The 23372-nt window shown below is 40.5% G+C and overlaps 2 protein-coding genes across 3 annotated transcripts in view; both read left to right on the top strand.

Moving 5' to 3' along the window:
* PSTPIP2 (proline-serine-threonine phosphatase interacting protein 2) overlaps nucleotides 1-20177 on the top strand; it is a 57870-nt gene extending 37693 nt beyond the window's left edge. Inside the window, exons 6-15 of the mRNA XM_072413508.1 lie at nucleotides 5653-5715; nucleotides 8785-8886; nucleotides 11186-11231; nucleotides 12090-12169; nucleotides 12733-12831; nucleotides 13523-13619; nucleotides 14436-14493; nucleotides 14803-14837; nucleotides 18526-18582; nucleotides 19789-20177. Of these exons, the coding sequence (XP_072269609.1) occupies nucleotides 5653-5715; nucleotides 8785-8886; nucleotides 11186-11231; nucleotides 12090-12169; nucleotides 12733-12831; nucleotides 13523-13619; nucleotides 14436-14493; nucleotides 14803-14837; nucleotides 18526-18572 (627 nt within the window). The 3' untranslated portion in view covers nucleotides 18573-18582; nucleotides 19789-20177. The remainder of the gene's footprint in view (nucleotides 1-5652; nucleotides 5716-8784; nucleotides 8887-11185; nucleotides 11232-12089; nucleotides 12170-12732; nucleotides 12832-13522; nucleotides 13620-14435; nucleotides 14494-14802; nucleotides 14838-18525; nucleotides 18583-19788) is intronic.
* Nucleotides 20178-22148: 1971 nt separating this feature from the next.
* EPG5 (ectopic P-granules 5 autophagy tethering factor) overlaps nucleotides 22149-23372 on the top strand; it is a 67721-nt gene continuing 66497 nt past the window's right edge. For both annotated transcript variants that reach the window (XM_072413509.1, XM_072413510.1), the window contains exon 1: nucleotides 22149-22263. In XM_072413509.1, the coding sequence (XP_072269610.1) occupies nucleotides 22210-22263 (54 nt within the window). In that variant the 5' untranslated portion in view covers nucleotides 22149-22209. The remainder of the gene's footprint in view (nucleotides 22264-23372) is intronic.

The following is a 23372-nucleotide window of genomic DNA, read 5'->3' on the forward strand; positions in this document are numbered from 1 at the left end:
ATTATGGCTGTGCATTTTTTGGAGTCTGTACCCAGTTTGCCCTTTCTTATATTGGCCATCAACTTGTTACATATGTTTTTGTTGGCCATTGCTTAAAAATTTGGACTCTGATTTGGCCTGATTTGGCCAATAGCCTGCTGACCTTCTACTCTTTCTCATCTGCTCTGACCATGTGTCACTGGACTTTCATTGATTTATAATGTATCCTCTCCATTGTTGGCCGTTACCTCTGGGTCTATTGAACTATACCAATCCCCCTTTAGCACTACAGAAATGATGAGGTAACAAGTGAAGCTTGCTGTTATGGCTGAACCCAGTGAAGGTTTAGGCTGGTGTTCATGTATTTCGGTTAGAATCAGATAATGTTGTCACGTGCTGAAACCGGGCATTGAGCTGAGAACAAATACCTACAGTGCTTCCTCTTATGCTGAAAAGCAAACAAATTAGCATGCTCCTGCCAACAGCAGCTCTGCTATCAGTCATGGATGATCGTTGCCTACTTTTCATATTCTCATAGTTAATACATGACTAGCCAATACAAAAGAAGCGATAAGCTCTGGTTCTTTGCATGGTCGTCTGGCACCCATGAAGGTCAAAATTCCAGGCAATGTACCAAACTGGGTTCTTACACTGTTATTATTGTATGTTATACTCCCAAAATAAAGCCTCTTGGTTTTCAAATATAATCTGTAAGATGATTCTGATCACTTGCCATGAATGGTGAAACTTCTCCAAACATGCACCACAAATTCAATCACCGTTTAATGCCGTTGTGTTTGCCCTCATGTGCTGAAATCATGACAAGTGTAAAGGTTGAGCAATACAAAGCAATTTGTAAAATTTCGGACCAGAGCAAAAAGAGAGCCACAAAGAAATTTGTGCTAACATTCTGCAACTTGAAGTGGAGCCGAACATTTTCATAAAGTCATCACTTGGTGCCGAAACCCGGATCTTCCTGTATGATCCTGAAACAAAAACACAGTCACTGGAAACAAAACCACAGTCACTGGAAACACAAGAATCAAGAAGGTCCAAATTCACAGTCATGCTCATCATGTTTTGTGACATGAAGGGCGTCATTTTGGCAGAATGGGTTCCAGAACGCACAACAGTGACCCAAGATTATCATAAGGAAGACCAAGCTGAATGAGAGTCAGGAAAAGACGGCAGAAATGTGTGAAAATGGTTTCATTCTTTATCAGGACAATGCTCCTTCTCACACAGCACTTTTTGTGACCGACAAACACATTACTACACTGGAACATCTTCCATATTCACCAGATTTGGCACCTTGGGACTTACCTATGTTGAAATCATTCATTAACCCCCCTGGCGGTAATCCCGAGTGTGGGTCGGGGTCAAATTTCTTTATGGAAAGTGGTAACCCCGAGCCCCACTTGGGGTGGAATTGAGGACTGATCCTCATGAGCCCGCGGCGTCCATCAGCGATGAAAGCAACTAGTTCCATTTGGTGATGCCCGGTTAGTATCAGCATTCCGTTGGCGATACCTGGCATCTGCATCCCCTAGCCTCGCATCTTGGCGTGTTAGTGTTGAAGACACGAGGCTTGGGGATGCAGATACGGGCCGGGTATGCAACATGTGTGTGGGCGGCGTGCGTGCGGCGGGAAAAATAAAATTAGAAGTATTTTTAAATGTCAAATGTACCGATTTGACATTTAAAAATACAAAATAATCATACCTCCAGGGAGGGTAAAGGAACACGCTTTGAGTCAACGGATGAAGAAAAGAAAAATTATCACATAAAATTTTAAACAGCAGAAACTGATCTGCTCCACACCTTCCACCAGTGGAGAACAAGTCAGCACCAGTGCTTAATTTTAAATGGAGAGAATATTGAAGGGGATAAGCGTTAGAATTGTCACATAAATAAAGGAGTTTTTATATCAGTCTCGTTATGCAATAGGCATACATCGTATGTTGAATTTAGGTGAGCAAGGGTTTGGTATCTGTACCCCTTCAAAGGAGGATGTGGATGGGATCCCCTGCCTGGAGCAGAATACCAGGTAACCCTTGGAATAATAGTTTCAGCTTATGTGATAAAAAGCCACAGCAATAATGTATTGGAATTCATGTCATGTTTTTACTACAGTGGACAATTAAATCTATCAAAATATGTTGAAAAACTGGGGCTTCTTAATCAATTTCAACTAAAAAATTGATCAAACATTGATCAGGAAGGGGACGTTATCTTTATCAATGAAGAACGGGCAGGTATGGTGGGCAATGGATAGGTGCATACCCATTGAGTGGCATATAGCTAGCGGTGGCAGCATTCCACATGTATTTTGATTACATTTCTACTGAAAACTGTTTGGAATTGGTTGGTGGTAAGGCACCAATCCGGGAAATATGAATCATTTGCCAGATTCAGCATATGTTTATTCATCATGCATAGCATTACCTGGAGAACCTTAAAAACCACCAATGGACACACTGACCTTTTTAATCCCAGTTAAGGGGTCTAATTTATTAAAGCTCTCCAAGGCGGGAGAGGATACACTTTCATCAGTGAAGCTGGCTGATCCAGCAAACCTGGAATAGATTTCCTCGAAGTAATTTGGTATTTGCTAGCAAATGTTTTGAATCCTGTACCATATCCTTTCCAGGTTTGCTGGACCACCCAGCTTCACTGATGAAAGTGTATCCTCTCCAGCCTTTAATAAATCAGGCCCAATGTCTCTCTTGAGCTTACACCCATACGCAAGCCTCTAGGTTAAAATGCCCCACATTGTGCTTTTTGGCTTGATATCATCGGTTTATAACTAAGTATCCAGTTATATGTGCCAGTGACTGGAGCTAGGTGAAGCTCCGAACTCACCCATGTCATCTCTGGCATCTCCACGTCCCTTCATTATCAATGTTTGAGACATTTTTTGGTCAAAATTGACAGAGAAAGGCCCTAGTTTTTCAACTGATTTTCAGCATTTCTCATTTGTCTTCAATAAAATGTTTTTATTGAAGATTCACATTGTTACATCAATCCTTATTACTGCATCCTGAGACATTGTAAACATTCAACTTTTTAAATGGTAATTGTTTTTTGATTCCCCCACCATCCCTTTATTTGTTGTAAATCCCCTTGAAAACCAATAAAAATATTTGAAATACAACATATTTCAAATATTTTAATTTCAAATATTCAAAATATATTTATTAGATTTAATGTTTTTTAAATGTCCGGTCTTTTAAAAACATGACAGCCCATGGCCATTGCAGCGTTCTGCTGTATAATGGCTGCGGCTTTAAGTCACACTATCTGGTAATATTATTCCAAGGGTTACCTGGTATGTAATTCAGGTCTTCAAGTAACTTTTGCTGGTACTTAATTATCTCACATTATAATTTTTTAGTGCAATGTTAACATAGATCTCACTTTCCACCCCCTGTGGCAGGATTTGAAACCGGTTCTACTTCATTGCATAGATTCAGCTATTTTGGGTGGTGTTACAGGTGTATGGTCATATTGGGCCTCAGAATGGAAAGCTTTGGTTGTATTTCCTTCAATACCTAGTCAGATTTCCCATTCTTGTGTCATGTTACATCGAAAATACGAGATTTCTAGAGTCAACTAGAAGAATTCTTTTTCCACCTATGCCCTTTCATGCAATCTTCTGCAAAGCTGTAGGAGACAGGGATACCTCAAAGCATGCCTGACCATTGCACGAATAGCATTGTAGTTATTTGAATTTATAGCTAAGCTAAATCTTTACTGAAAAGTGCATGTAAAAGAATACATAGGTCAAAGTTTATGGAAATGATTTTACTCTTTTTAAAAGGGGTCCTATGTTCTGCTCCTGAAGCCTTCGCCATAAAAAAAAGGTCACTGAACTATAAAGTTCATTCTGCAGAGGTAGTCAAAGAAATAATATCTCTTTGCTTGGGGTTTGGGCCTGCAATGATATGTCAGGGTGGAGTTACTGTGCTCTGGGTAAAGATAGGACCATGTTACCCCAGGAATTTACAGAGATCATTGATGCACATAAGAGACTCTGGGGAACTGGACAGTTAAAAGCATAAAAATGCATCAACCGGTTACATTAAATGTTCTTGCCATTGTATTTCTGAGGATTTGATGGTATGTGGTGGAGTTGAGAGACACAAGGACTACTGAAAGAAAATGTGTGAGGTCTCACGTATTAAGTTCAGAAACCATTTGCATTTGCAGAATGCTAGGAACATGCTATGTGATTCTGGGTATGGTTTGGGCATAATGGGCCTGATTTATTAAAGTTTTCCAAGGCTGGAGAGGGTAAACTTTCATCAGTGAAGCTAAGTGATCCAACAAACCTGGAATGGATTTCCTATTTGTTAGCAAATGTCTTCAATCCTGGACCAGATATATTCCTAGTTTGCTGGATCACCCAGCTTCACTGATGAAAGTGTATCCTCTCCAGCCTTGGAGAGCTTTACTATATCGGGCCCAATGCATTTAGGTATGTAGAAGTTGGCAAGTATGTAGACGTTGGCTAAAGTTTAAACCGAGCATCAGAATGGGGAAAAAGGTGATTAAGTGATTGTGGCATGGTTGTTGGTGCCAGGGTGAGCTGGTTTGAGTATTTTAGAAACTGCTGATCTCCCTTGATTTTTACTCACAACCATATGTAGGGTTTACAAAGAATGGTCCAAAAAGGGGAACTATCTAGTGGCCAGTCTCTGGGTGCAAATGCCTTGAAGATGCTGAAAGCCAGAGAATGGCCAGACTGGTTCAAGCTTTCATAAATCAGGCCCAATGAATGTGTCCAGGAGCCTCCCTTGTGCTATATATCTCCCTTCATTTCATGTATGACTCTCTAGGCTCAACATTAAACATCGTCCACTGCTAAGCAGGTCCTTCAGGTTAATTGCAAGAAGACCACCCCAAGGGCCCATTAATTAACATATGCATGTACATGATTCTCAAAGTAAACATTTGCTCCAATGCTTAGATCAGTTTGGGTCCGCTAGTAAACTCCATAGACTATTTCCAGCTCTCTTGTGGGCTGGCCGGTGTGATTGTCATTGAATGGCTCTCGTACCTTCTGCTTACAGATGTGGAAGTAGAGATAAAGTTCTGCAAATTGTATTTTCCAGTGATCTGATATTTTGTACTTCTTAGCACAGAAGAACTTTAAAATGCTACCCAGCCCAAAAGTTATTGCAGTTGGAAAATCCAACTTCTGGAAAAATAAACTAGTAGACAAAGGCAAAGGGGAAGTCTTTGTGGTTTTACATTTACATAATATTATTTATAAACAGTCATTTTCATTGAGCCTTTACATATCCTCCGTATCATGATGACACTTTGGATTTTACACCAGGAGAACGTCAGGGAGCAAAACTCTATTGGAGATTTTATCTATCACAACTATTCTGATAAATGTACAAATCAATATGTTATTTTATATGTGTAATTGAGAACACTTCGAAAGTCCAATCACAAGCAAGAGAAAGCTTTTTTGTGAGCCAATGTTTTTGGTGGATAATGTTCCAAAATGTTTGTTTTTCCTGATCTTAGTAAAGGAATCTTTTGATTATTAATATACAAAGAGACCATATGTAAAATATTACAAATCATTAGAAACAAATCTAACAAGACTTCCTATATCTATTTGTAATACAATAAACTTTTTCTATTTCTTTACTTTTGTAGATAGAAGCTGCAATGGATGCAATGCATAAACAGAAACTGCTGCAATATAAGAAGACAATGGATGCAAGTATCATATTTAAGTATCATATTTCTGGTATACAGGTGCAATAAATTATTAATATCAATGAAAACTTAATTAATTTTAGTAATTTAATTCAAAAAGTGAAACTCATATATGATATAGAATTATTACACACATGGAGACCATGGTATCACTGCGTTTGATTGGCCAGCAAACTCTCCTGACCTAAACCCCATAGATAATCTATGAGGTATTGTCAAGAGGAAGATGAGACACCAGACCCAAAAATACAGATGAGCTAAAGGCCACTATCAAAGCATCCTGAGCTTCCACCTTAGCAGTGCCACAGGCTGATCGCATCCATTTCACGTGGCATTGATGCAGTAATTCATGCAAAGGAGCCCCAACCAAGTAATATAGTTCCGGCATGGACATGCTTTTCAGTAGTTCTGTATTAACAACCATTTTTTCATTGGTCTTCTGTAATATTCTAATTTTCTGAATTTTGGGTTCTCATTATCTGTAGACCATAATCAGCAAAATGAAAAGAAATAAATGCTTGAAATTTATCACTTTGTGTGTAATGAATCTATATAATATCCAAGTTTCTCTTTTTTAATTGAATAACTGAAATAAATTACCTTTACGGTGATATTCTAATTTATTGTGATGTACCTGTAAGTGGACCTGTCTTAGGGCTTATGTCAGTGAATGTGATTGTCTCTGCAGTGTGTATGGGGTTCATTTTGAATTTTTAATGGGCCTCTTGTCAAACGCAGCTAGATATTGTTTGGTTAGCAAAGCATTTGACAAGAAAAAGCTATGTGTTCCTCTGCTTTGTCTGCAGCTAAAACACATCTCAGTGGAACATAAAGAAAACATAGTGACAGACCTAGGGGCCCGATAAAAATTTAATCCTGGGTGCCCTTTTCTGCCACAACTCCAATGATGGCATTCTAGCTACAGATTTATAGGCTAATTTTTGACAAGGCCCCTACCATATGGGACAAACTCCTTCACATCAGGAGCCCGGCATCCCATCAGAAGCACTTCTTTATTTCAGAGTCCCCCCTTCCTTTACATAAAGAGTACCTCCTTTACATTAGAGTGTCCCCTTTACATCAGGAGCCCCCCAGACCTCTATTAATGCAAAACCCCAGAAGCTCACCTGTGTAACTTCTCCGTCTGCTCACTGTTGGATATAGAGCTGGTAGAGGAGTTCTTCTACTACTGCCTTCCATTGCTCGAGCGGTGAAATTGTCTAATGCAAGGGTCCCTAACCCCCAATCCACGGCCCACTAGCTGGCTGTGGCTGTTTGACAGGTGGGCCGTGGCTCTGGCCAGCGCACCCCCACCAGCGGGGTCAGAAGAAAGATCCCACTTGGGGGGCGCATCGGCCAGAGCCGCGGACCCATGTCTCCTGGCCAACTGCAGGCTCAGGGCAGTGGGTGGGTTGTCTCTGGACACAACCTGCCCACTCTCTTATCGCAGGCTAAGACCTGTGTTGGGAAAGTGGTGGGTTCTGGCATCATGACGTCATTCTGGGGGAAGTTTCTTCCCCTTTAAGTGACACAAAGTTCCCTGCGCATGCGCGGTCCGGAGTCCAAGCATTTATCGATCCGTGAGCTCCAAAAGTTCTAATGCAGATCCAGGAAAAGGGAGACTATAGTAGTAGATCTCCTCTGCTGACTCTGTGTACAAAAGTCAGTGGCCAAACACAAGTCATGAGGAGGAACCCTAAAAGCACTTTGGAGCAAGAGACCCAATCTCAATTGGGACCTCTACCGCACCTGGTACTACGTCACTATTTGCAATGCAACCTCTCATAAGGTCATTCTGCTTTCCCTTCCTTTCAGCATGTTCCCTGTCAGCACATGTGCTCTGTAGCAGGGCTTGATTGGCTAAGAAAGTGCAGGTTAATATGAAAACAAATTTAGGGTTCAGACAAAATATTTATCAAGGTTTTTGGAAATAATTGTAAAGGGCCAGAACTCTTGCAAAGTTTTAATTGCAATCTGTGACGTCCGTGGGGAGAATTACTGGTGCCTATTGTCACCTGGACATGGAGTATGGGTAAATCAAAAATGTAAGTTTTTTCTTTAGAAAGAGAATGGCTAAGATGTAATTCAATTGGTGGGTTTTTCCCTTTTTTTGAGAAAAATTCCTATCCTACCTTTCCTTTCTGTTCTGTTTTCAGAATAGGAAGTGAGGGGTATATTCCCCTTAGGGGGAAATAAACAAAAAATAATGTGGGTTCTTGCCCTTCGACTTCTATTCTGAACTAGAAAAAAGTGCTTTGGGAACCTCCCTAGTGTTCTAATTCGGTCCAAATTTATTTGCAAAAAGCGTTACAATTTTTTTGCATGGAAATTTATTTTAAATTATTTTGCAGGATATAATTTTTAGGCATAACTCCCCAAAATGTGTCCAATGGTAATAAATTTAATTAATTTAATAATAAACTTCCAAAAAAAAATATGTTAAAAAAAATAGTTAAAACATATATAAGTGTTACTCTGGATTATTGCTTTTGGTATCTAAAATCCACCCCGAGTCACACTCGGGATTACCGCTAGGGGGGTTAACTTGATAGTTCACTTTAAAATGAACCAGCGCCCAGACATTGGACAATAAAGTATTTACAAAATCTTCACAAACCATCACACACCTCTCTAGCAGCTTGTGATTTGAAGTCATTCATTCTCAAATATCTTTAAAGATCACAACAAAGACTCTTAGAAACAAAGACAACTTAGAAACATTTACTGTGTTTTTGCATTAAAGGGACAAGCTTACAAAATTTGTAACCTTATAAAAGGGGATGGAGTTGTGGTTTTAGTTCCTTTGTTGTGAAAATCCTGTGAGGATGAATTTTTCCACCACGCCTGCAGCTACAGAGGTGATTGAGGACTTGATTTAAAAAGCTTTTACCGGTTGTTATTTGTTTTTGTAATGACCATAGTCTGGGCACAGGTTCTCCTAATATTAGACATCCAGGCTTACCTGACAAAACTCATCTCTGGTGTGTGTACCTTACACATTTGTAATCTGTGTTTTAGTTTAATAGCATAAAATTATGACTGGTGATATCAAATGATGTATTTCTGCAGAGTAAGAAGATGTATGAACAAAGGTGTCGAGAAAAAGAGGAAGCAGAGCAGAATGTTGCTCGCAACTGCAAAAACACTATGAATCAGAAGCAACAGGACAAGGTAATTACATGAAATAAAAATCGGCTGCAACTTTTGGAAGTCTTGGCAAGAGTAAAACGTACTTATACAATGCATGCTGTCCCCCTTGTTCATCCTACTCATAGAACAGTTCAATATTTGTCAGTCAGTTGCACATTCTAGCCATATATATTTATTTGTGGGTCAGCCAAGGGATAAGTCAATCAGGTACGAATGAAAATCTATTCCAATTGCAATTGCTCCTTCTCATAAACTGACCCTGTCATGTCGGCCCATGGTAATTCCACCTCCCCATAAACAAGAAGGCTCAGCTGCACCGAACATTATTTAGCAGTTGGTCTATTTGCTATGCTACAGGTTCACTTTAATGTTTGCCTGGCCCTTGCAAATTTGCTGGTGATGATTTTCCACCACTCGGGGAATAAAAGGTCTTATCTCACCACAGGGAAATAAGAAGATGTAATTAATATGTAAATTACACACCCCGCACCCAGGTGGAAAGCAGGTTTTATGTGCTGCCAAAATACAAAAATAATTACAGGAAACCAAAATGAACAAACAGAGCAAAAAAAGTCCGTGAAGCAATAAATAAGCATTACAAGCTGTCTTTGCAGGTCAGCCTTTTCACCACGGAGGAAATCTTGAAATCATTTTTAGGTCTTAGGAAATCCTTGAAATAAATGTATTCACAGATTATAGTGGTGTGACCTGTGAATATGATAAAAAGAAAAGAATAGGTGTGATTCACATGTCTGGTGTCCAGAGTGAAACGTTTAACTCTTCCTTGTGGTATACAATAAAATGATTTTTCAGTATTTATCCTGAAACAGAACAAATGGTCAGAAAATAGATAAGAAGGTTTACATTGATGGTCATTGGAGAAAACACCCTTACATTGGGGGTCAGTAGGTGAGAGTTCTTTTACACTGGGGGTCAGTTGGAGATGAACCCCCTGGTCAGTGGGCTTCCTTTAATCAGGGGTCACCATGAAAAGTAACCCTATACATTTATGGTCAGTTGGAGATGGCTCCCCTTACATTGGTCAGATGGTAAAGAGTCCCTTTACATTGGTGGTCAGGTGGTAAAGAGTCCCTTTACATTGGTGATCAGGTGGATACGGGCCCCTTTACACTGGTGGTCATTGGTAGTCTCCCCATACATATATAGTTAGTTGGAGTAGGCCCCTTGCATTGGTGGTCAGTGGATGAAGAGTTCCTTTACATTAGTGGCCATTGGGAAAAAGCCCTACTTACATTGGTGGTCAGTGGAAAAATCCCCCCTTACATTTTTTGTTAGTGTAGTCATGCCTCTTTGTTGGGCAGTGGAAGAGGGACCTCCTGGTCAATGGGAGAAGGGTTTTCTTACAATGATGGCAAGAAAGGTTCATTTAGATTGGTTGCAAATGGGACATGGATCCGCTTATATTGATCAGTGAAAGCGGTTCATTTTTACATTGGTCGTTAGCGGGAGAACGATTCCCTTACATTGGTGGTCCGTGGGTGATGAATTCCTTTACACTGGTCGGTTGGAAATGGGGCCCATTTACATTGCTGGTCAGTGGGCTCCCTTACATCAATGGTAACTGGGAGAAGTGCCCCTATACATTTATTAGAGATGGGTCCCCTTAGGTTGGTGATCAATGGGTAAAGATTTCCTTTACATTAGTGGTCGGGTGGATATGGGCCTCCTTACACTGGTGGTCAGTGGGCTCCCTTACATCATTAGTTACTAGGGGAAATCACCTTAAACATCCATCCTTACATTGTTGGTCAGTGGAGAAATTCCCCCTTACATTGGAGGTCAGTGAAGAAATGCCCCCTTAGATTGGTACACAATCGGAAAAATGACCCTTTATTGTTGATCAGTGAGATAAATGCCACTATCACATTGGTAGTTAATTCAAGAAGGGCCCCTTTACTTTGTTAGTACCCCCTTTGCAACTCATTGGGAGAACGGCCCCAATAGAATGGTGGTCAATGGCATTGGTGTCTTCTTAGATTTGTAGTCAGTGTGAGAAGAGTTCTGTGTCTTGGTGATCAGTGGACAAATGCCCTTTTATAATGACATGGTCTTCCTGCGGGTCTTCAGGCCACTCATCACATTGAGGAGTACTAAGTAATCGTAGAAATGCACTGGCTGACCCTCAACTTTCTTTTCAAAAACTCAAATTTGCATAAATTAGTGGGTGGGGTATGGGTGCTCCAGTTTATCTGACAATCTACAGTTTTTGATGGTATCTGCAAAAAACGGTTGGTTGGTATATTATCTTTATTGCCAGGAACAGTTTTGAATCTTGATATATAAATCTTTTTCTTCCCAGATATATGCAAAGTTGGCTCATTCCAAGGTGACATTAGAAGATGCAGGTGAGCTACAATTTGTTATACAGGTAGTCCCTGGGTTACATACTAAATAGGGACTATAGGTTTGTTCTTAAGTTGAATTTGTATGTAAATCTGAACATGTACAATATTTTAATAAATGCAGTTAGGACAGATGTGTGTCTTAACATATTATTAGGCAGTGAGGTGTCAGTTACAGTATGAAATCCTCACTGTAAGTGGGGGTGAGGATTTCATGTCTGGAGCCCAGACATTCATTAACTTCTGGAACAAGCTTTGATATGCAAAATGAAACAACTGCAGATTTTGTTTTGGTAATTAAAGAGTTACAAGAGGCTGCAGAAAGAGCTCACCCCCTAAGATCACCCACAACCTCAGCTGTGTTTAGCAAAAAATTTCTTCTGCAAGTCATGCAAACCACCCCCTCCCCTCTTCAAGCCTCCGTCCTGCACAGAGCAAGTAGGGAAGCCCCGTTGGTATTTAGGAGGCGTCTGTATGTTGGATGTCCTTAACCCAGGGACTACCTGTATACCATAGAGTGTGTCATTGTTTCCCTAATTCAAAAGAAAGGGTTACCATTATATTAAGTCCCCCATCTTAGTGAAAACCTTTTTACCACTGGGGAACCCTTAACGTAATTTACAGGTCTTGGGTAACTCCAAGGGGGAAAGAATTCCCTACTCCAGATAGCTAAAAAGAGCTTAGTTGTCATTTACCGACGTCATTGGCCAAGTGGAAATGGCCATGAAACTAAAGCCAAAATTCAAGGAACCCTTAGCAAACTCCATGGAACCCTGATGTTGAGCCTGACGTGTCAAGATAGATATTGTAGATTAGATGGATAGATAGATAGATACTGAAATCTGATGTTTTATATTTCAGATAAGACATACCAGCAGAATATCAACCTATTGGATAAAATCCGGGAAGACTGGCAGAATGAACACATTATTTCCTGTGTGGTATGTAGAATGTAGTAGGGATGCCATATTTTAGTGTACCATGAAACTGTATAATGTATGTAAATGGATAGTCAAAATATTCTTTTGTTAATATTGTGGGGAGGAGTTCAAACCCTAGGTTTATTTTACCTTTTGTTTCCCAGTTAGGGAGCTTCACCCCTCTTTTTGTCCTAGTGACCATTATCACTGAGACAAAAAAGTGATTAGGGACCCAAAACGTTACAGATGTCAGGAGAGGAAATCTTCTAGTTGGAACACCTTTTTTTGGTGGAAAATCAGAATGTGGACCATCACAAGGAAACAGAAGAAAGGATAAAAGAAGGGAGGAAGGAGGGGAAAGAGGAAGGATGGCTAGTGTAGTGAAAACAGTTGACTCCATATCTGGCCTAGAGTTGTGAGCATTGTGCATTACCTGGCAGCTGGGGAAACATCTTTCCTGACACTGTTCCCATTGGTGGACAATAGTACAAATTGTCCATAGAAAAGTATACACAAAATATACTTCTTGTTCTTCTAATAATATGTGATTTGTTTTTTTTAACCTAAATTCTTAATTTCTGCAGTTTTTTGAGAACCAGGAATGGGATCGGATAAACTATTATCGGAATGCAGTGTGGACTCACGTCAATCAATTGTCTCAGAATTGTGTCACCAATGATGTGGTAAGCTGGGGCAACCTTCTCTTTTAAGCCACCCAACCAAAAAATTTTCCTGTACCTTGCATTAAAATGTATCTAAAGCCCAGATTGTTTTTTGTTATGGAGCAGTGTTATAGTGCAGTGAAAGTCAGGACCCCTGTCCATGTTCTCTAGGAAATATTACCTGTTGGTCCTGGTGGCTAATATTATTGGGTAGGCCAAATTTCTGGCTCTGCTACCAGGGCTAATGCCTAGTTTGTCATGACCACCAAGGGTAACACCTAGTCTCCTAGCTAGGGGCTTTACAAAAGAAAGCTTCGAAAGCATCAAAAGAAAGCATTTTTTTTCAAAGACACCAGCTGGAATTTTTGGGTGGATTGATCTTGTGCACGCCAAATAAATCAAATTTCCAGCAGTGCAGGAGAGGGCACAGCTCTGCTGGAACTCAAGCAGGAGATCATGGCAGCCTGGCAAGTGTGGCTGGTGCTGACTGTATAGTACTGCGTGGCACCTTTGATTGGCTGAACAATGCCAGGAGCTCTGCTCACCTGCCATTGCCTTCATGGAATGGAAAATTATGTAGTTACATATTTGGACATCGCTGGACCCTGCAATGGTAAAAAAATGAGGATAAAAGATGTTTCTGTTTCTGCATTTTCTCTTTATTTCTAGTGATCTTACTCTGAAAGTTCTTGTTATTTCTGTGATCTTTCAGATGTATGAAGAGGTCCGTAAAGGTCTAGAAGGCTGTGATATCGAAAAGGACATAGACTATTTTACAGAACGCCATAAGACAGGAGATAAACCCCCAGGTAGGTCATCACTTGGCATGTTCCATCAGACTGTGGATACATAAGACTTAGATACCTTGATGGCTGCTGGAGTGACAGGTACTCTTGGCAGGCCTTTCCCTTTTCTACCTGTATTTTTGCTTTGTTCAGAGGCCTATGAAAGGTCTGGTTCTTCCGGGTTCTTCCTAAAACATTTGACCTTGAACACTCACTCGCCTAGCTCTATCACATGCTCCGTAATACCTAGAAGTGTTGGGTATTTCTTTCAGTTGCCAGTGCTGGAGTGAAGGAGAGTCACGTATGTGCTTTTGGGATTGGGGGCATTAAAGATAACCTATTGGTTTGCCTTAATTGGGCACTGAACGGAGGTGAATGGTACAACCGAATCCAACTGAAAATAAAGGCTTGAATTACATTTGGAAAGAGATGGAGAGGGGTGGTAAAAAAACTGAAATACTTGCATGGGGCTTTAGTATTTTTAAATATACTATATATTAAAAAAAAACAGGCTTCAAAACTTGCCACGAATCTGGAGTGTTATCCTGCAGTACTTGTGCTCTGCCACAAGATGTCCTCATTCTTTTGTTGTTACTCAACCTACAAGGCTGAAGACAGACGGACAGTAAAGCGCTCTGCAGCAGCACCCTGAATTGACGCTATGTTGATGTTTTTGTTCATCCTGGCGTTAAGCTTTAATTAATTCTGATATAGCAAGTGCTGCTATTCTTCAAATCAATTTGGCAGCATTAAAAAAAAATTATAAAAAAGTTAGAAATATGAAGATGGAAAGTCCTCTCTTCACTTCATATAACTTCCCCTCTATTTTGTGTTATCCAGCTCCTATACCTTATGAAAACTACTACTGCAATCAAAAGAATTCTGCACCAGTGATCAGGTTTGTGACTATAATTCACTTTAAAATTACATATATAATTTGAGTTTATTTTCATCTGGAAGTGATTTGTCCTCAGTGGACAACATTAATTGGAATAACCAGTGTTGCCTCCCTGATCGTACCGGGGAAATGTAAAAAAAATTGAGCTGCACATGCATGCGTGATTTCATTGAAATACAAAACACTAGTGATTATGACCAGATATTCTACACAAGAAAAATCTAGGCATACATGTGTAAGCAGCAGTGCAATAAAATGTTCTTTTTATGGTTCATTGATCTGCTGTTTTACAAATCTTTACTTCTTCAGGAGACCTCCGCCACAGACACCTAACAATGTTCCAGGTAAGTTGTTAAAAGTTTAATATTAAGTTTAACTTGAGTAATCTATTCCAATAGAGAATTTATCTCCTTTATTTTGGCATTCTTGATTATTAGAGGTTAGCATTCTGGCCTTTGCAGCGCTGGGTCCCAGGTTCTAATCTCAGCCAGGACACTATCTGCATGGAGTTTGCACATTCTCCCTGTATATGTGTGAGTTTCCTTCGGGTACTGCGGTTTCCTCCCACATCCCAAAAACATGCAACTAGGTTAATTGGCTTCCCCCAATAATTGACCTGTATTAATGACATATGACTACGGTAGGGACATAAGATTGTGAGCCCCTTTGATGGACAGCTAGTGACATGACTATGAACTGTGTAAAGTGCTGCCTAATATACCAACGCAATATAAATACTGTGTAATATTATTAAATATAATAATTTAAAAAATTAGATTTTTACTGTTGGCATTTAGGTTTTGGATTTAGGGCATCATTACTCATCATCAAAATCACACTAAAATAACACCCATTGCACTAAGCCTTGCACCGAAGTCCAATCGAAATCAGATGATTGTCACTGGAAATGATCTTTCATTAATGTGTCCAGTGAAAGATGAACGAATAAGTGGCGTACACACAGTGTCCCTCTGTGCTTTGCACAAAGGAAGGAAAGAGAATGGTACCCCATTGAGGGAGGAGGGAAATAGAAATCGAAGGGTACCCCATTGTGCTCTCCTCCATAGAAATTGTAGGCAGATTGATAGGTGACGTTGGCAGACCACTGTACCCATTTACAACCCAATCATATTTAATGGTCTGCCTAAAGCTACATCATGTCATGTCAGATAATAGTCGCCCAAGATGAATAGTTGTGCCTGTCTAGGCCAACTACTATCTGACATGTGTATGCAGCATTAGACAGCCCATTTATTATGAATGGGTTCTAAATGCATCTTAATGTAATAAAATGGGTCCTGCACAAATATGCAACAGTTGACAATTTTAGATTGTGTCAATAGCAAAGAAACATAAATGAGCTGTTGTGACTCCTGTGCTTTGCCTTCAAATCCCTCCACACTTCTTGTCCCACTTACCTTTCTGACCTGATAGAAAAGTACTCCTCCAGCCGCTCTCTCTGCTGCTCCAATGTCCTACTAATGACTTCCTCACTCATAACCTCATCACACGCACATCCCCAAGACTTTTCCAGAGCTGCCCCGACTCTCTGGAATGGTCTTCCTCGTCCTATTCAACTTGCTCCTACTTTCTACTCATTTAAAAGAGCCCTCAAAACCAATTTTTTCAAACTTGCCTACCGGTCTTCTTATGTCTCCTAAACCCTCACTACTTACCCACCATTCCATATCACCCCTCCTATTGTGAGATACTTCCCCACCTCCTAGATTGTAAGCTCCTCGGGGCAGTGACCTCTACTCCTCCTGTGTCACTGTCTGTATCTGTCTGTCATTTGCAACCTGTAATATGTTGACGCTATATAAATCCTATTTAAAATTGGATGTATGTATGCGTGTATGTTCCACCATCACTCGAAAACGCATGGAGACATTTCAACCAAACTTGCCATATATATGACTGAGACTCATGTAAGTGCACCTGTCATCTTTGTACAGCGCTGTGCTATATGTCAAAGGTATATTTGTATGTATGTGTGTATGTCATCACTCGGAAACGCATCAAGATATTGAAACCAAAATTGCTATAAACATTTGACTCATGTGAGTGCAACGCTAATCTTTGTACAGCATTGTGGTATGTGTCAGAGCTATATTTGCATGTATGTATGTATGTGTGTGTGTATTGCTCAGTGACAGTGTTGCTTTTTAGTTTAGTTGCTTTTAGTATTTTTACATACTTTTTTTGGATTCTTTTACAAATTTCTGGCCTGTAATAATGCCTTCGAGAAAATGTAAGGCAATTGGCCAAGTGTAATCCTGGGCACAGTGGCTCAGGGGTTAGCACTCCGGCCTTTGCAGCAGTAGGTGCCAGGTTTGATTCCCAGCCAGGACAATATCTGCATGGAGTTTGCAGGTTCTCCCCATGTTTGCATGGGATTCCTCTGGTCCTTGGAAATGGTCTGGTTTTGAACTTCCCGAAAAATCATTTTTAAATATATATATATATATATATATATATATATAAAAATGAAATGTTACATGTAACATTTTGTGGGCAGCATGATGGCTCAGTGGAGTTTGCAGGTTGTGGGTTTCCTCCGGGTACTCCGGTTTCCTCCCACATCCCAAAAACATGCAGTGAGGTTAATTGACTTCTCCCTAAAAAAAACTGACCTTAGACTGTATTAATGACATATGACTATAGTAGGGACATTAGATTGTGAGCCCTTTTGAGGGACAGTTAGTGACATGACTATGGACTTTGTACAGAGCTGTGTAATATGATGGCTCTATATAAATACTGTGTAATAATATTAAAGGCATAAAAAAAATGAAACAACACCATAGATGAGAAAATCCCTATAGCTTTATCTGACTTCTTTTCCTGTATAAGATTGCAATAAATAAATTCCTGGGCAACGCCGGGTTATCAGCTAGCAATAATAATAATAATGCTCCTCATGGACCAGAAAGAATGCACACAAATGATTGGTAAACCAATATATTCTCTTTTCACCACTTTAAGCTGTCTTTTTAAAAAAACAAATGCAAAATATTGGATTAAAGGAGCTGTACAACCTTTTGGATAGTTAAATGTTCCTCTGAAGGTCTATACATCAGACAAAAAAGGAGGAACAGTGAAGAGTGGGAAAGGGATTCTATTCCAACAGAGGGACAGTCCCCTCAAATAGCAGTTGCACTCCATGGCATACCAAGCAGAATTAGAGACACATTTATTGCAGGGCAGCTTCTCATTTAGCAAAGCTATGTAATATTTATGTTGGGTATTTGCAACATGTGCACGCTCTTGGCTGTTTTGGCACAGGTCTATGATCGGTTTAGCACTGTGCATACTCCATACAGACTCACAGTTATAGCCCAAGTGAAAATGTATTTGTTATTACTTTAATATAGTCTGCAACAGTTTGACTTGCCCTCTGCACACTGCTCCAATCAACAATGCCACCTATTATTATTATATTTATAATATGCAACATATTATGCAGAGCTTTACAAGTTCATAGTCATGTGACTAGCTGTCCCTCAAAGGAGCTCACAATCCAATGTCCCTACCTCAGTTATGTTATGTCTTTATGTGTGTTAATCTTTAATACAGTCTAAGATCAATTTGAGGGGAAGCTGATTAACCTAACTGCATGTTTTTGGAATGTGAGAGGAAACCAGAGTACCCAGAGGAATCTCATGCAAACACGGGGAGAACCTGCAAACTCCATGCAGATAGTGTGCAGGCTGAAATGTGAACCAGGGACCCGGCCCTGCAAAGGCCAGAGTGCCACTGTGCTGCCCCATGGAGCATGAGCATTGATGATTGGAGCAGTGTGCATGGGCATGTTGGATAGCTGGAGTCCCAGGCCATTCTGGTGAGACCAGAAATCCAGATTTCCTGATTGCTGCCAGCACAGGTCAGTGTGCTATAGGTCTATAGACACTGGCAGAGGCTGCAGAGGGACCTTTCACCTTTTTTGTTTTTGTATCCCAGGCTTGTTTTAACAATGTGTGTACCAATTAGACTTTCAGCATGGCTTTTCATTATAATTTTCTTTCTTTCCAGATGATCCAGCCTATGCAACAGTTGACAATTATAGATTGTATCAATAGCAAAAAAAAGGTAAATGAGCTGTTCCTTGTACAGGGAAGAAGAATGTTTATTCTAATTTGGCAAATTTGGGCAGGTGTTGTTAAATGTATTAACAAATAAGTATACCTTTAGCTGGACATCACAAATCCTTACTCTTCTTTTCAGACCTTGGGTGAACACTCCTAGATTGTAAGCTCATCGGGGCAGGGTCCTCTCCTCTTCCTGTATCACCGTTTGTATTCGTCTGTCATTTGCAACCCCTATTTAATGTACAGCGCTGCTTAATATGTTGGCACTATATAAATCCTGTATAATAATAATACTCATGTGTTCCACATATACCAAAGCATTGCCATTATATGCCATTGCTGTGGGGGGTTCTTCCTCCAGCACTGAATGGCATTCACTAAATGTGAAAGTTGTTCAGTGTATTCTGATCTCAGGTTAAAGTGACAAAGGACCTCCAATGGGTTGACTGATGGCAGCTCTCATTCAATTATAGAAAACTAGTGACACCTAATGGCATAAAGGGTGAACTACAAGTACTGATATGACTGCAGTACATTCCAGTATAACTAGTCTAAAGATTGGCAGCCTGGTTAGGATTGGAATCCAACCCCAAACAAAGGTTATTTTGTTTAGAAAGACCAAGGAAAAGTTAGCACCTTTCAATTCTTTATTATCATTGTATTACAGGTCTTTCTGTAAAAAAAACACTACCCCCTATTACTTTTTCAGGTGTTTCAGAGGCAGAAAGTAATGAAAAATGTCTCCATAAAGGACCTGCCTGCTTTCTTTCTTCCAAAAGTACAGTGCTCTGTACCTATGTGACCAATCATTGTCACATATACAGAGGGGTCTCCGTTCAGCTTCATGCAATCCTTGACTTTCAGAAAGTCTGTATTTGCATAGGAATTTTCTTGCACTTGTCCTTTTGCAACCTCACACACACGCACCTTTCCCTGGATGCATATTTAATCCTTATATAGCAACCGCAGCTCAGCTGTCCAAATCTTGCTTTAAAAGTCTTCCGTTTACTAGCTGCCCCTAAGACACAGCTCCATAAAAATCTATGGGGAGCTCTATTGGCATAAGGTGTGAACATCTTTCTGCTGGCTGGGTAGGGGTAAATGTAGGTCAGGGAAAAGGGGCAAACAGTGAAAGTGTATTTTTTAGTAAATCAGGCGCTACAATAAGTAAATACTGGTATAACATTTATCTATTTTTGTCTTCCAGGTGGTGGATCTGGAATTTTGCTGAATTGTACCTTCTTCTCCCGCGGGAACGAGGATATAGATATTATATTAGTCGGTTTAGAAAGCTATTTATATAGAGAAAGAGTAACTATCGTCATAAAAGACGGTTACCTGGACATCAATTAAAGCAAATCAAAATTGGGCCAATCACATGTGGCCCAGATTGCACATGGGAGATATCAAGGCATTGATAGTGATAACAAAGAACTGGGTGCAGCAAAACTAAATTATTATTCTCAGGGATAAACAAGCATTGCAAAGCCCATTGTAATCATGAGTACCATGGACATGAGGGTTGGTAGAATGTGCCAGTCCGAACACAGTCCTCCACTGGGGGGCTTTATGGTAAAAAAAAAAAAATAATAATAATCTCAAGGGTAAATAAAGTATTGGGTACAAATACATAGGTAAATACACATATAGAAAGTGCCTACATATGTGCTAAATATTAGAATTCACATTCCAGTGACTTGGATCTGCTCCATATGTCCAGGTTGCGCCTCATGTGGGTGCAGATTGCTCCCACTTTTGAGAGCCCCATCATAGCAGAGAATTCCAAAACTTTGCTATGCATTAAAGAATATTCTTTGCTCATTCAGCATTCAATGGTACTGCAGAGAATGGTCTCAGACAGGTTGTATTGCTCTACAGCACCAGACTTACAGCTCTTGAAATATACATATCATACAGGAGCTGCCATGTGAATGTTACAGGAACCACCAATGTACGTGGTATCTCATAGTCCCCCTGTAGCATGCATGCAGTCTGTGATCATCCCTCCTGTAGTATGCACTCGCTCTCTGATTGTCCCCCCTGTAGTATGCACACGGTCCCTGATAGTCCCCCCTGTAGTATGCATGCAGTCCCTGATCGTCCCCTTGTAGCATGCACTCGGTCTCTGATAGTCCCCCCGGTAGCATGCACGCAGTCTCTGATTGTCCCCACTGTAGTATGCACACGGTCCCTGATAGTCCCCCCTGTAGTATGCATGCAGTCTCTGATCGTCCCCTTGTAGCATGCACTCGGTCTCTGATAGTTAGGAGTTACCTTTAGCATTTCGACAGTATACCTGAAGCCCCAAACCGGACTGTCCCCGCAATCTACTAAAACTATGAAAAAATTATTTGCCTCATACCTGTACCTCCCTGTCGATACAGGAATCCCCTGCTCACAACATTATGGAGAGTAAGCTGGGTAGGACCCAAGTGCCATCCTCCTGGCTTGGCACAATAAATTCTAAAGTTGGCATTTGCTGCTTCCAAATGAAGTTTTAAAATTAAAGATTCAATTAAAATGTATCTGGAGACATTTTTTGTTCTTGGGATAGAAAGAGCAAGGGACGGAACTTCTAGTTTAGCTCTTGTCAGTGGAATAAATTTCCTTTGACCTACTGTGTGGTCATCAGGACAGGAAATAATGAAAACTTTAAATAAAATCCTGACAGGTTTAAACTATCATACTGCCATAATACAACCCAACTGCCATATTACTGCATTACCTAGAACTAGCCATATAAAAGTATTACCTCATATTGTATATCTAAAGAAACAGAGATGCAAAGGATGAATAAATAAGTCACCGCAAGAAATAATCAGTAAGCTGCTGGTCTGATTTCCACTTACCTCATATCACTAAGCTTACACAATAAATGATTTTCCTGGCTGCATGCTTGTTCCATTATAATGACTTGCAAAATAGTGAAGCCAGAATCTGAAGCTCCCGAGGCTGCGGCTGTGAAAAGAAAAAAATAATGACAACTTTTTTTCGGTCACCCTTAATCTGACAGGAAAAGGTTCTCGTCTTAGATATTTTGATAAATAGTACTCATGGTTATTACATTTTGCATGAGACTGTAATATTTTGTATATACCTTAACATCTAACATATCCGTTTATATAATAAATTCTATAAACAAAAAAACAAATACACAAATGTGGTTGTTTTTCTTGTGATGGATGTGTCTTCTTTTTATTTTGGAGGGAAGGGTTAGAATTGCAGTGAGGTTTTCTTCCGCTGGGGATATTTATCATCATTTCCTGTTCTACAGACACCAGGATACAAGGTGAAGGGTATCCTACCTCAATGTGGTCTCAGGTGGATATGAAGTTGTGGCCGGCCTCTTAATGGTCCCCTCTAATATCCACATTTTAACCAGAACCTAAAAACCAAGGGCTGTCTGTATTAGCAATGGTTTCATACCTTGGGAACAATAATAACTTGTACATCACTAAAGATTTGTTTACTGCTTACCACAGTAGAAGTCATTCACCATCAAAAGAATTAGTGAAAAGGGGAAGGGGTAGAAGAGGGAGAAAAGACTGAAAGGTGAAATGGTTATGTCCGTGTTTACGGGCTCCTCGGCAGAGAAGTCGGCGGCCTCGGTGTACACGGCGACCGCAGCATGGCCGAGGCGGTGAGACCCCGCAAGCAGAAGAGCAGAACGAAGCATGACAAGGTGAGGGGGGCTGGGAAGGAGGGGAAAAGGCGCTGCTAGGTAACGTACCCCCCACTGCTTACCATACCGCACCTTACTGACCTCCTGTACCTGCAGAGGGGTGGCGCCTGACCTCTGACCAATCACTAAGCCCCCCTGTCTGAAATTCTACCAGGCAGCGGAAAACCACGCCCCTCTGCCCAGCTGATTGATTTAACCCTTTCTCTGCTGTCATGGATGACCCCAAGTATGGGGGGGGGGAGTAGTGACCCCAATAATAATGTGGCCCCTCATTTCCCCGGCCCCCCATCCCTCCCAGCCATCACTTCAGACACACACTTATATATTAATATCTAAAACACTTCCAGTGACCCCCTGCCCCAGGCCTGCATCCCATTCCCTGCTCTCAATATAGGACCCCTCCCCCCATGTCATTTTGTTTGGAGTCCCTAATGCCTCCCTTTGGGTCTCCTCCTTAGGCTAATGTCCCAATGGTGTCAGATAAACATTCACTCACCTGGTGAATGTTTCACCGGGATGTAAACATTGAGATCTTGTGACTGGTGGGGAATCTTCAACAACAACAATATAAATGTTGCTTTGGTGAAGGATAAGGGTACTTTAATACAAAATCACCCCCTCTTCCCCTTACCCTGACCCACCTCTCCGCTCTGTAGTTTCACACTTCATTGACACAGGGCCACACTTTGTATTGTTTACATCCTAGGCCATGCTCACACTTCACATCTCCAGGTATTTTAATAACCATTCTGTTGTTTGTGTTGCAGTTTTATGCTTCATGCATTGAGAATGTTACTTTTACAATATATCAGCATTGATTTTAGGTTTTCTAATGGTGCAGCAATCTTTTCAGATTGTCAAGTGGAAAAAAATGTTGCTGGGGTTGAGCAAACCTAGTATGGGTTTCTTAAAAATCATTTGCTATTATTTAACAAATCTTTTCAATCCTGGACCAGATCCATTCCAGGTTTGCCGGATTACCCAGGTTCTCCCATGACAGTCCAGAGTCCTTCAGTACGGGTCCTCCAGGATCCTATCAACACTTACTTTCGGATTCTTCTTGGTCATTGGATTCACCCAGAAGTTACATTACAGGTAGTCCCCATTTA

This window comes from Pyxicephalus adspersus, chromosome 6 (genome assembly GCF_032062135.1).
Source record: "Pyxicephalus adspersus chromosome 6, UCB_Pads_2.0, whole genome shotgun sequence".
In the NCBI taxonomy this organism is placed as follows: Eukaryota; Metazoa; Chordata; class Amphibia; order Anura; family Pyxicephalidae; genus Pyxicephalus; species Pyxicephalus adspersus.